At 48.9% G+C, this 13,762-nt stretch overlaps 1 protein-coding gene across 14 annotated transcripts in view; it reads right to left on the bottom strand.

The window, feature by feature from the left end:
• The window catches only part of Trrap (transformation/transcription domain associated protein), a 93,549-nt gene that overhangs the window by 58,823 nt on the left and 20,964 nt on the right, over window positions 1-13,762 (bottom strand). For 12 of the 14 annotated variants that reach the window (XM_085837417.1, XM_085837423.1, XM_085837419.1 and 9 more), the window contains exons 14-23: window positions 12,056-12,290; window positions 10,416-10,782; window positions 10,235-10,332; window positions 9,320-9,514; window positions 8,460-8,651; window positions 7,593-7,758; window positions 6,788-7,044; window positions 4,339-4,539; window positions 2,906-3,057; window positions 346-545 (exon numbers count right to left, since the gene is read on the bottom strand). In XM_085837417.1, the coding sequence (XP_085693543.1) occupies window positions 346-545; window positions 2,906-3,057; window positions 4,339-4,539; window positions 6,788-7,044; window positions 7,593-7,758; window positions 8,460-8,651; window positions 9,320-9,514; window positions 10,235-10,332; window positions 10,416-10,782; window positions 12,056-12,290 (2,063 nt within the window). The remainder of the gene's footprint in view (window positions 1-345; window positions 546-2,905; window positions 3,058-4,338; window positions 4,540-6,787; window positions 7,045-7,592; window positions 7,759-8,459; window positions 8,652-9,319; window positions 9,515-10,234; window positions 10,333-10,415; window positions 10,783-12,055; window positions 12,291-13,762) is intronic. The other 2 variants (XM_085837420.1, XM_021163537.3) reach the window with 1 other exon arrangement.

Genomic DNA, 13,762 nt, shown 5'->3' with positions numbered 1-13,762 from the left:
TTTTGTGTGTGTGTGTGTAGGTGTGAGGGTGTGCACACAGGAGCCTGCATGCAGAGGTCAGAGGACACTTGTAGAGTTGGTTGTCTCCTGTCATTTGGGTCCCTGGGGACTGAACTCAGGCTTGGCCGTGAGCATCTCCATCTCCAGAGCCATCATTTCTGTCCTGCCTACTGCTTGCCCGATATACCCAGAGGACAGAACTTGAACTTGGTAATAACTTCCACAGTTCTCGCCACCAACATAACCACTTGACTGACAAAGGTCCTCAGAGAAACCGCCTCCCCTCAGTCTCTCTTAAACGACTACTTGTCCTGATGGGCTTTGCTCCCCCAAGCCCAAACTCACCACACTGCTGGGCCACTGCTACCATGGTGTAGTGGCGGATCAAGCTGGCCACAAAGGGCAGGGCACTGGGCCGCAGGTCTTTGATGACTGCAGACATGAATGCCCCAGTCAGAGCCTGTTCAAACGTCTTCCGGGCTGGAGTGTCCTGTGCTTTGTAGCGGTGTGATATGATGACATTGGGAATGGTCTTTTCTGTAAAGCTAGAAGACAGAATCACACACGTCACACACCCAGTGTCTCAGGTCACAACGAGCTCTCATGTAACTGAAATTTGCCTCTGCTCCAATTTCAGCAGCATTTGGTACCAGGTATGGACTTCGTTTTTCAACATTTATGGTCAGTGTTTCAAGAGATAGCAAATTATATTTTCCCTAACACACACAGACTTGGGGCAGAATTATGACTCCGTGGTAGGCAGTGCATTGCTTTCTGTGTTATGGGTCAAGGCTGCTGTAGTGGCTAAGTGGTTAAAATCACTGGCTGCTCTTGTTAAAGACACTTTTTGTTTTTGTGGAGTGTTTTGCCTACATGCATTGTATACATGTTTGGTTTTAGAAGAGGGCAGTGCATGCCCCAGATCTGCTGTCATAAGACTGTGAGCCCCCATGTGGATTCCAGAAGCGGAACCTAGGTCTGCACCTAGAGCAGCAAGTGCCCGTAACCAAGAGCCACATTTCAGCAAGAGATCTGAGTTCTCAGCATCCACTTGTCAGCTCACGGCCACCCAAAAACTCTGAGGAATCTGGTGCCCTCTTCTGAGGGCACCAGGCATGTTCAAGATGCACGGACACGCATACAGGCAACACACATACACAAAAAATAAAATACCTTTTTAAAAAGAGAAATAGCCGGGCGGTGGTGGCGCACACCTTTAATCCCAGTACTTGGGAGGCAGAGGCAGGTGGATTTCTGAGTTCAAGGCCAGCCTAGTCTACAAAATGAGTTCCAGGACAGCCAGGACTATACAGAGAAACCCTGTCTCGAAAAACCAAAAAAAAAAAAAAAAAAAAAAAAAAGAGAGAGAGAGAAAGAGAAATAAAGGTTGTTTTCCCTGCTGCTACAAAGGCGCATGCATGCCTTGGGCACAGTTGCTTTACCAGCCACCACTGTCACATCAGAGGAAGGCACTGCCAGTGCAGGAGCAATAGATGGCCATGCTCTTCTGCACAGGCACTCAGACCATCTCTGTCCTCTGAGGCCTGGCATGTGAAATGTTCGATGCTTCCTTCCAGAGCCTCAGACTCCAGGCCCGTCTTTATATGCTGATATCCAACTGTGCTGAGCCTGCACGCTCTAAACTTGGGGATGCCCTTTGTGAATATCAGAACAAGAATCAAAGGGAGGGGGAAGTTTCTGAAAAGCTGATTAAAAGTATAAACCCTGTGACGAGGTTGCTTGCAGGCACAGCAAAGACCTCAGGGTAAAATGCCACCCAAGAATATAGGGAACGAACTTTAAATTCTGGACTAAAAAAAAAAAAAAAAAATGCATGGCTGGAAAGATGTTCAGAGGCTAAGTCTCTGTTGTACAAGACAGGAGGACATTATATCCAATCTCTAGAACCACACACAAAAGCTAGGTATGGACCCACACATGCCTTTGACAGCAGCATTAGGTGGAGAATTCTCTGACCTCCCTAAACAATCAGTCATATGCACACACAAGCAGGGAAAATATCGATTATTTTTTAAAATAAAGTTTAAACTCGTGTGTGTGTGTGTGTGTGTCCAGGAGTGATGGCAAACACAATCTAACCTCAGCACTGAGGAGACAGAGACAAGTGGTTACCTATGGGTTTGAGTGGAACCTTGCCTATGTAACAAGTTCCAGGTCTGGCAGGGCTACCCACAGAAACCCTGCCTCCAAAATGAAGCCAAAGTGTAAGAATTTAACCAACAATGAAGTGGGAATAGCATAGGGTCTGTCACGGGCTGAGACGTGGCTCTGTCACCTGGCATCTAAGAGCCAGAGGCTGGAGGAATCGGAGTTCTAGTGACCCTCAGCCACATACTGAGTTTGGGACCAGCCTGCGTTAAATGAGACCCTGTCTCTAAACACAAAAAGAAGAACACTTAAAAAGCTATGCAAACGTACAAACATGGCCCTAGATTCCTTGACAGCAAGACACACACTGAAATGGACCCAAGACCAATTCTTACTGCAGATGGCCATGTTCTCTCTTCCCTTTCTCTAAAGCAGTGCTTCTCACCCTTCCTATGACTCTTTAATCCAATTCCTCATGTTGTAGTGACCCCAACCACAAGTGTTTTCACTGCTACTTCACAACTGTGATTTTGACACTGTTGTGAACCATACTGTAAATAGCTGTGTTTTGCAATGGTCTTAAGCGACCCTTGTAGAAGAATCATCTGCCCCAAGGGGTCATGACCCAGAGGTTGAGACCCACTGCTCCAGACGCTACATGCTGTGTCACTGGGTAAGTTACATGCTACCCTGGCTGTTTGAAAGGGCACACTCCTAGCAGACTCCTGGGCAGTCACTTATGTTCCTAATTTCTGCAGCGAGCTGCTCCAGTCCCAGAAAATAGCCCAAGTCATACTTGGGGTGCGCCAGCAGCTGGTAGAGCGCGTGCTTGTTGTCCTCCAGGCTCATCATGGCCACCAGGAAGCACCTGATCACCTCCCACGCCTGCCTCCGGTAGTAGGGCTCTGTGTTGGCACTTTTCAGGCAGTCCAGGGCAGTCTCAATGGCCTAGGATAAAAAGCACAGTATGTACAGTGTGCACTGAAAGGCATGTGCGCACACTCACACATCCAGCCTTAGCTTGCTAAGGAAACTGAAGAGGGAGGGCATCAGTCTAACGGGCAACCACAAACCAAAGTCTGAAAGCAGAGACAGTGGAGAAAGCAAGGAGCTGCACGGCTCCAAATAGCATTAAGAGTGCACAGCACTCTGGCTGGAAGGTTTTACTTTTAACTATGTGTCATGTGTGCATCTGTCTATAGGTTATGTATATGTTAAGTACAGGTGTCCACAGAGTGCAGAGAGTGTCATATCCCCTAGAGCTGGAGTTCTGGGCAGCACCATGGATGCTGGGAACTGAGGCAGCAGCCTCTGCAAGAGTAGCACACGCCCCGCCGGGCGTGGTGGCGCACGCCTTTAATCCCAGCACTCGGGAGGCAGAGGCAGGCGGATTTCTGAGTTCAAGGCCAGCCTGGTCTACAAAGTGAGTGCCAGGATAGCTGGGGCTACACAGAGAAACCCTGTCTCGAAAAACCAAAAAAAAAAAAAAAAAAAAAAGAGTAGCACACGCTAGTGAGTGCTCAGTCTGTTCTCTAGCCCCCAATTTCACGTCTAATGACCAGGGGTAGACTCCAGGAAGTCAAAGAGCTCTGGAGGGTCCGGTGTGGCAGGCTGTCAGCCACACACCCATCAGGGTCTGGAGCTCAGGAGCCATGGCTGCACACACACAGTCTTCCCTCAAGCAGGGACCTGAACAACAAGGCTTTCTGAAGCTTTCACTTCCCTCTGAAGGAGGCGGCCATCTAGCAGCTCCGCCACACATCTGCATGCACACATATGCACACAGATTAAGAGACAGAGACAGAGAGAAACACAGAGGTACAACACTAACTCATTTCCAAAGAGCCAGAAGGGAGACAACAGCAGAGTTAGAATAAAAATGGGAGAAAGCGAGATCCTGGGAGCCCAGGGATGAATAACAATTATAGATACACTTGAGTTCTCAATGGTCCTGGAAACAAGGCCCAGCAAGATGACAACAGACCAGGAGCTCAGGTGAGCAGGAGCTCAGGTCATCAGGGAAAAACGCTACTCTCAAGAGTCCTCAACTCCTGGATAACACCCTGCCTCAGGCCTACAAGCACTACGCAAGCCACCTTCCCAACCAAGATTGTCCCTTGTCCCGTAACTCCTGTCCTTCCTTCCCTCAGAGTTGGCTCACATATGTCTTTGATATTGAAATCAATCTTCTTAGAGCAAAATATGATCTCCCGGTAGCCACAACCTTACCTTTTCCATGGGAAGCTGGAGAGAAGCTTTGCAATCAGAGAACTCCACGGTAATGCTGGGGCCTTGAACTTCAGTCACAACATAGTGCAGCTTCTGGGACTCCTTCAACATCTTCCTGTTGCTGCCACCAAACTTCCCAAGCACACGGTAGGCCACGTGGGAGATGCTGTCTGCAGGGTTGCGAAGCGTGCGCCACAAAGCCTAAAAAAAAAAAAAAACTGGCTTTCACTAAAGGCTAGCCAGGCAGCAAGTTCACACAGCTTCCGACCACAACTCCAATCTGTTAGATACAGGGACTCTTCCTCCTGCTTCTGTCCCTCAAACATGGTTACCCCTTGGTTGTCCTCCCCGAGAGGTCTGCCTTTACTAAGCAAACAAACATATTTTGGAGCTCCTTTATATAAAAGATGGCACAGGAAAAAAAAGCAAAGCATTAGGGCATCCACGGTGCCACCCATGCTCCAGCTCTAGGGGATACGTCACCCTCTGCCCTCTGTGGACACCTGCACTCAACATATACATGAGAGCACCAGGCCTTAGTTTCTAAAGTGACATGGTGGCTAGCCACTCTCTAACTCCAGTCCCCCTCTGGTCGCCTCAGGCATAGCACAGATGTGATGTGAATATATACGTGCAAGCACTCATACACAAAAGTAAGTAAATCTTTAAGAATCAGTAACTAACTAAAAGGCTTCAAGACTCAAGAGCGACAAGTCCCAGGAGGAGTGGAGTGAGCCGCCTCACTGGCTGTTCTTGTCCTGGGTGTTTCCCTTCTACTTAGACATGGCAAATACGTAATGTCATGTCTTTTAAGTGTCCATTTATGGAAGGTAAGGGTGTGTGTCATAGGGGTGTCCCTGAGAGCCAGGCTAAAGAAAAACAGAAAATAGACACAAGGGCAGAGCAATGTCCTTGAACACCGACTTGACCACACCCCTCCTTGCTCAGTAAACCTTCCCCTAAGGACAGGGAGCCTCCACGTGGATGGTTTAGTCTCTGCCAAAATGCTTGTTCCATCCCTACAGTGTGCACATGCACGCGTGCACACACACACACACACCCTTGGGCCGTCTTTAGAAGCCCTTAGAGATTTATCACACCCTTATATAAGACAACCCTAGCCCAATGCCCAGTGCTCGTGGTTCTGAAACCTCGATGTGCAGTCTCTGTGCACGTCAGCTCCTAAAGCTTGACTGCAGGGTTAGCAGAGCTCAGGGATGCCCTTCACGTCATGCCACGCCTGCGCCGGCTGCTGCACAGCACTGCACTCGCTGCCTGGGTCCCCTCACTTGAATTACCTACGTCTCAGAATCACTCTTGTCCATGTTTTAAGTCCACTTTCCTAACTTCCATGACAACACTCAATGTCAGAATCCAGTAATATTCAAGTAACATGAAGTCTTGGTACATTTCTCCACACCAACAAAGATCCCAGTTTCTCTCATGTTCTCTCATGTTTTCCCAACATCCGCTTGTCCCTCAGGAAGGGGTCTTCTGCCAGGTTACGGCAGCACTGAGGCTCAGTGTGGGTCAGGAGACACCAACACTGCCGCTTGTTTTGGGGATCACTGGCCTCTAGAAACTAAAAAGGACCTTTAACCTTTGTCTCTGAGGGTTCTCGTGCTAAAGCAAACTGTGGCTCAAGACCGCCTCAGCCACAGCAGCCACACTGCTTCCGCTTCCCCCATGAGGCCCCACACACTCAGCTCAAGACAAGCTCTGCTTTCAAGACCTGACAGTGGGCTCTCAGAGCAGGCTCTGCAGTCCTCCCATGCTATGTAGACTCCAGTCCATCTTCTTCCAGTACACTGAGACCAAGAAATAACCCCAGGATGGACAGACAGGATCTGTTAGTCCTGCCTCCAGACCAGGTGCTGCTCCTGAAATCTACTTTGGAGCCACTGAGCCTCCACCATGAAGTGCTGGCTGTGACCCTATGCTAGTGAGACAGAGGATACAAGTGCTGGCCCCCAGGGATTACCAATCCCATCACGGGCACAGCACAAAGCACAGTGAATAGTGGACGATACCTCACGCCTGACTTCTAATAACAAAGCCCTAAGACGTCAAGACAACCTTTGACTAACTGTCCCTTTCCTCTTGAGGGGAGCTGGGGCAGGCAAGGTGCCCATCTGCTTCCCTGAAGAGCTGCATCTTTTACTATAAAACCAAAAATCTCTGTGGGCACAGAAAGGTTCTTTCTGTGAGTCTGCACAACTGCGCACCATCTGCCTCACACTGACGCTTGGGAAAGTTTTCCTAAACTGAGAAGCAACACTGCCACAAAGCTGCTCACCACCCACCCACTAGCGCTAAACCTGTTTAGTACATCCCAGGCAAGCAAGCATGACTGAGTCTGCCTCTGACTGAGCACAGCGAAGCCCTAGGACAAACTAGAGACATGTGGAGCTGATGCCCCCTGCTGGTGCAGAGGTGAAAGTGTTCTTACCTGCATGAGCTCTGCACGCACAGGCTGAATGTGGTCATAGAGGAAATCCGGCTGCAGGTTGTCCACACACAACTCCAAGGTCCTCAGGCCTTGGCTGACCAACGTCTGAGACCCATTGAGGGCAGACACCAAGGGATCCATCAACATGGGCAGATAGGGCAGGAGAGAGCTCAGCCGGACTGGCACGGTGAGACACAGCTCTACAAAGAGGTCCTTCATGTGCTGCTTATGCAGGCCGCTCTGCAGCATGTTCAGTCCTGGGAAAGGGGTAGGGGGCACTTTAGCTCCCCGATGCAGGTAACGTCAGCTGTGCCCACTGTTAGACCTATTGACTGCAGTCACAGTCCCTTCCACAGTGACAACAAAGGCTGGGGGAGCTCCTATAGGTTCCCCTATGCTTGTGTAAGCAGCATGCACTTTTAGTGATGTGGAGGAGAGCCGCCTGAGCACATCTAAGTAAGACCAGGAGAAGGACTGGACATGAGGCTGAGCAGGGGCAAGGGCCACCCAAGGGTACACTGGGAAATTTACTTTATACTCCACACCATCTGTATGGAGGGAACACTGCAGTAAGCACAGACAAGATCTCTACATGCAAAGTCCGACATGGTTTGATGACAGAAACTAATACATTTATTTTCCTATGGGGGTGATGGTGGACGGGTGTGTGTGTGTGTGTGTGTATGTGTGTATGTGTGTATGTGTGTGTGTCCCAGCACCCACCCCTTCCCATCAGCTTTGCCAGGCAGAAAGGATGAGCCCAGCAGTCAGTCAGACAGATGGACGCACGAGCCACTGCTCTTACCTTGGAGGAGATTTGGAAGGAGAGGCAGAAACTCCTGATACAGGAGGTCATGGCTGCCACCTCCTATGGAGCGGAAGAGAGCCCGGAGCAGAAGGAAGTAGTTGTAAGGCTCCTTGGCGGTCTGCGCCAGCTCCATGGAGCTGTTCACGATCTTGTGCAGGTGAGGCTGGGCAGGGGGAAGGCAGACAGGTCAGGGAGTGCCTGGGAGTCTAGGGCTCATACACCTCACCCCTGCACTCAAGCAGCATGAAGCTGATATTTCATCAAAGCAAACAAAAAAATGTGGTGGCCAGAACGTAGAGAGGCCCCTGCCATGTCCATGAAACCTAACACATCTATGGAACATCTATGAAAGATGTTCTTAGTGTGTTCTCAGGTTACTATGCAGCCACCTGAGGGTGGATTTTCTTTTCTTTTCTTTTCTTTTTCTTTTAAAGATTTATTTATTATTATACATAAATACACTGTAGCTGACTTCAGACGCACCAGAAAAGGGCATCAGATCTCATTATGGATGGTTTGAGCCACCATGTGGTTGCTGGGATTTAAACTCAGGACCTTCAGAAAAGCAGTCAGTGCTCTTACCCGCTGAGCCATCTCACCAGCCTGAATTTTCTTTTTTTAGGTTTTTGATGAGATAGCGGCTCATGTAGCCCAGGCTGGCCTCAGATTTTCTAAGTAGCTGAGGCTTCCTTCATCTACAGCTTCCACCTCCCAAGAGGTAGGCTTTACATGCCTGCATATGAGGCCTTAATTCTGACTTACATGTATCATACACATGTAAAACGGAGTCACTGTAATTTATGTGAAAAAAAATGAAGCAATAAAAGCCGGAGTCCCATTGGCCCTCAGCAAAGCGTGTGTTACCTTCAGCATCTGCTCATTCTCCGCTGCAAACAGGGACACTGAGCCGAAGACCAACTTGAAGAGCTTGAGGTACAAGTTGGAAAGCTCCACGTTGGAGCCCATTTCCGGCAGCCGCTCCAGGAGGTACTCCACCAAGATGGTGGCAAACAGAGCAGAGGTAGTGGGATTCGCCAAGAAGGAGTTGGCAACAATCTGTCAAAACAGGAAACGGCAAAATGGGTTGGAGATGTCCCTCCAGGGTAGAGCACTTGCCTAGCAAACGCACGGCTATAGGCCTGGTCCTCAGCTTCAAGGGGAGGGGGTATGCTTTGAAAGAAAATCCATGACAAAAATTATCCTGTTCCCCAAAGCAGCTATAAAAGGCAAAGGAATGAGTTTCTCAAACAAAGCTCACTGGTCACAGACATGCTGAGAAAACCATCAGCCGAGCTGTGAGCGTGTGCCTCCTACCAGAGCACAGCACCCAACCGGCCGTCCCAGCTCACCATCAAAACCTGACAGCCTGCATTTAACACTCAATAGCTTCTACTCTGGAAAGGAAGTGACCCGAGGCATCAGAAGGGTTGAAAACATTCTCAAACATTATTGCCCAATATTCCCCTACAGGTACATCCTGAGGACAGCATTATTTTTAAATCCTCAGAGTAGATGAATAAACACAGAACATTCAATACAGAACTAAAAAAAAAGCTTCAAGTGAATGTTAAATATAAAAAGGGCTGGCAAGATGGCTTACAACAGAAAGGCACCTACCACCAAGCTGAAGACCTGAGTTCAGTCCCTAAGCTCTATGTGGTGGAGGAGCAAACTCACACACACACGCACACGCGCACACACACACACTTGAAAGAGTTTTATACCTGAAGAGCATAGTTTTTTGAGATCCTTTCTACCATGTAAGGAACTGTAGTCTGGAAGATCTCCTTGAACGTTAGTGGGTTCATCATGGTGAAGACCCCAGCAAAGTGCTCCAGCACCTCCTTTTCTTCCTTCATCCTTACGGTCTGGCAGTTGGCTACTCGAATGTATGTCTGTCCATTTCCTGCGATCTGGACCTAGGACGGGGAACCCCCATGGCGGTTAGAGAGGAACAGCTTCTAGCGAACATGTATTTCTTCATAAAGTCACAAGTCAAGTACTTCAATGAAGCACTCAATTCAATAATAGCTATCCTTCTTCTAAATTCTCTGTTCTTGACTCAATTTTGAAGAAGAAAAACACTAGGTGTCCACACCAGGGGGGAAAACAGTAAGTAGATGTAGAGCCCAGAGAGCTAGCTCAGAGGGAAAAGGTACATGGCCACCCCCATTGGATAAGTGAGTCCCTTGATGGCTAAACTGCTTCTGTCAGAGTGTTTTACCACAGTATCAAGAAAGAGAAACTGGCACTAGCATGCATGAAGCCTGGATCTGATCTCAGCACCACATAAACTGCCATGAGGACGCATGTTTGTTATCCCAGCTAAATGCAAAGCCAGGGGCTGGAGAGACGGCTCAGTGGTTAAGAGCACTGACTATTCTTCCGAAGGTCCTGAGTTCAATTCCCAGCAACTACATGGTGGCTCACAACCATCTGTAATGAGAGCTGAAGCCCTCTTCTGGTGTGTCTGAAGACAGCGACAGTGAACTTTCAAAGAATAAATAAGGTTTTTAAAAAAAGAAAAAGAAAAAAGAAACGCAAAGCAGGCCATGCAACAGAACTGAACTCGGAAGGCTTGGGCACTCTGTTCCACAGGCGTCCTCTAGACGCAGCAGCATGGACTGCCCACTTCATACCTGATAAATATCCAAGGCCTGCATCGCATACTTCACAAGCTTGATGTAAATCTGAGTTTCTTTGGGTTGTAACTGCTTGTTAGGAATAAACTGAGCTTCTAGAAGAGACAGAATACATTAAAACCTGGCAAATACAGGAGCTAACAGTGCTGTCAGTGTGAAGAGTGGAAACGAGTATTACCACCAGGTGCTTTACACGACGTGATGCCCCATGTGATGGTCTTGACACCGCAGACCAAGGTCTTCACCAGACTCCGGCAATCTGTGACCTGGAACGTCTGCTTGTCCTCCTTGTCCTTCTCTCCTTGCTTCTCAAATGGGGGCACGGGTGCGGGGGTTACCGGGGTGGCTGGGGCTGGAGGTGGAGGTGGAGGGGGTGCGGGGGCAGGCACAGGGGCTGGGGAAGGGGCTGGGCCAGGGGCAGCAGGGGCTGTGGGCACCCCGGGCAGTGCAGCTTCTGCAGCCCCCAGTTCAGACTGAGGCTTGCATTTCTTAAAAATGGCAGAGAGCTGGTACCGGGCAATGGTGTGGAACTTGAGGACAAAAACCTAATGGCAAAAGAAATTGGAGTCAGAAAGAGGAAACAAAAGTTACAATCAAACATCTGAAACCAGGCTGGCAAAATGGCTCAGCAGGTAAGAGCACTGACTACTCTTCCAAAGGTCCTGAGTTCAAATCCCAACAACCACATGGTGGCTCACTACCATTTGTAATGAGATCTGATGCCCTCTTCTGGTGCATCTGAAGACAGCTACAGTGTACTTACATATAATAATAAATAAATCTTAAAAAAAAAATCTAAAACCACCAAAAAAATCTAAGACTCAGCTAAAGGCTGAGTCTATAATGTGCTTGCCTTGCAAGCAAGAGGATCTGTATGCAGTCCACAGAACCCATATAGAAAAGCTAGGTATGTTTGTAATTCCAGTTCTGGAGAGAGAAGACACAGCAGGGACCCCTGGGGCCGGCTGGCCAGCCAGCAGAGCCTACAGGGTGAACTACTGGCCAAAAAGATCGTGTCTTAAAAGTACAAAATATGTGAAGAGACAGCTCAGCTAGTAAGAGCTCTTATCTCTTCCACTGACCCAAGATCCATTCCCAGCACTCACATGGGACGGCTCCCAACTCCCTACAAATAGCTCTAGGGAGATCTAAATCTCCTGGCACATATATGAACATATATGCACAACATAAACATAATTAAAAATTAAATCCACCGGCCGTGATGGCGCACGCCTTTAATCCCAGCACTCGGGAGGCAGAGGCAGGCGGATTTCTGAGTTCGAGGCCAGCCTGGTCTACAAAGTGAATTCCAGGACAGCCAGGGCTATACAGAGAAACCCTGTCTCAAAAAACAACAACAACAAGAAAATTAAATCCTTAAAAAAACAAAACATAAGGTGGATGGCCTTCGAAGCCCCCCACACATGCACACAAGAGTCAAGGGCTGCTGGTTTCTGAGCATGGTGAGCAGGATCCAGCCGATTCAGAGTGGCTCTCCAGTGAGATGGGAAACCTTCCATCCCTCCCCAACACACTGACTGGGTCTCCACTGACAGAGAAGCCCGACTATGGCTGTCCAGCAGGGATCTCTTCTAGTCAGCACCAGGAAGTCCATGGAGCCTAAGAAGCTGCTCTGATGCTCAGGGCAGCACTGCCAGAATGACTAAAGAGAAACAAGCAGCTTCCAAGCACAGCTGCCAGCAGCAGGGGGAGGCAAGGATTCAACAACTCAGTTTAATTCCCAAGCCACACTCTTATCCGGCTACCTCATCCACCTACGTTTCACAGTGCTTTAAGATAAATCATGGCAGTCGGTACCTCCAGCATCCGCATCAGGACATCTCTACCATTGCCACTCTCCTGCTCACTCTTGGAGCGGATGCAGTCCACCAGGTTCAGTAGGAGTTTGCAGGACATGGTTTGGATGCTACTGGGCAGGGACTCATCATCGATGTTCTTGGCAAAGAGCTGGACGGCAAGGGAGAGGTCGCTGAGGGGCAGGTGCTGGCGAACGTGATGCACAAGGTCGGCAAGTGTGCTGTAGGCGAGGGGCCTGCAGGAGGAGATGCCACCAACAGGGGTAAGATCCAGTATGGCCTTAGTCCCCACTCCAACCCTGTTCCTCTCCCAGCTGCTCAACTAAAAGGCCCAGCCTTTCTAATCATGCTTCACTCCTTGCTGTCCACACTGAAAAGCTAACGTTCACACATGTCATAAAGTTCCTGTCTTAGCTGGCTATTCTGTTGCCGTGATTAAACTCTGACCAAAAGCAACGTGAGGGAGGGTTTACTTGGCTTACATTCTGGAGTAACAATCTATCACTGCAGGAACTCAAGGAAGGAATTCAAGTGAGAGCCTGAAGCAGCAACAGTTCGAGAACCCAGCCTACAGGCTCATTCACACTCAACCAGTGTTTTTATACAGCACAAAATCACCTGCCTAGGGATGGTGCCACCCACAGTGGGCTGGGCTCTCTTGTTGATTAGCAATGAAGAATATGCCCCACAGATGTGACCACAGGCCAATCTGACAATTATTCATTGAGTCTCCTTCTTGTCAGGTAACTTTCTAGATGAGCTACTGGCAGTCGGTAGCTTCTTGGCAAAGATAGTTTAAGGCAGGAATTCTCAACCTGTGGGTCATGATCCCGTCAAGGTTAAGAACCTCTGCTCTGGCCGGGCGTGGTGGCGCACGCCTTTAATCCCAGCACTCCGGAGGCAGAGGCAGGCGGATTTCTGAGTTCGAGGCCAGCCTGGTCTACAAAGTGAGTGCCAGGACAGCCAGGGCTATACAGAGAAACCCTGTCTCGAAAAGCCAAAAAAAAAAAAAAAGAACCTCTGCTCTAGATTATGTCAAGTCGACAGGACAGTAATAACTAACCAGGAAGTATACAACAGACACCGGCAGAAACGCCAGTGAGAGCACAAATGATTACTGGCTCGTTTGCACACTGAGTGGTGTTTGCTACTCAAAATTAACAATGTGCCAGGTGTGGTGGCACTCAGGAGGCAGAGGCAGGTGGATCTGTGAGTTCCAGGTCACCCACAGCTACACAGTGAGACGACCTCACATGTTAGTTAATAGGTTAATGAATGCTCTATATGTTATGACCACTGAATGCATATACAACAATATTGTCTGGGCTATTAAATCGTGCAGGCTGATCACTGACCTCTGGGTTGTTAAATCGTGCAGGCTGATCACTGACCTCTGGGTTATTAGTGAATCGTGCAGGCTGATCACTGACCTCTGGGTTATTAGTGAATCGTGCAGGCTGATCACTGACCTCTGGGTTATTAGTGAATCGTGCAGGCTGATCACTGACCTCTGGGTTATTAGTGAATCGTGCAGGCTGATCACTGACCTCTGGGTTATTAGTGAATCGTGCAGGCTGATCACTGACCTCTGGGTTATTAGTGAATCGTGCAGGCTGATCACTGACCTCTGGGTTATTAGTGAATCGTGAAGGCTGATCACTGACCTCTGGGTTATTAGTGAATCGTGCAGGCTGATCACTGACCTCTG

Source organism: Mus caroli, unplaced genomic scaffold (assembly GCF_978045245.1).
Source record: "Mus caroli unplaced genomic scaffold, Mus_caroli_1 scaffold_4, whole genome shotgun sequence".
NCBI classification, from domain to species: Eukaryota; Metazoa; Chordata; class Mammalia; order Rodentia; family Muridae; genus Mus; species Mus caroli.
This window is presented reverse-complemented; position numbering and strand designations above follow the sequence as displayed.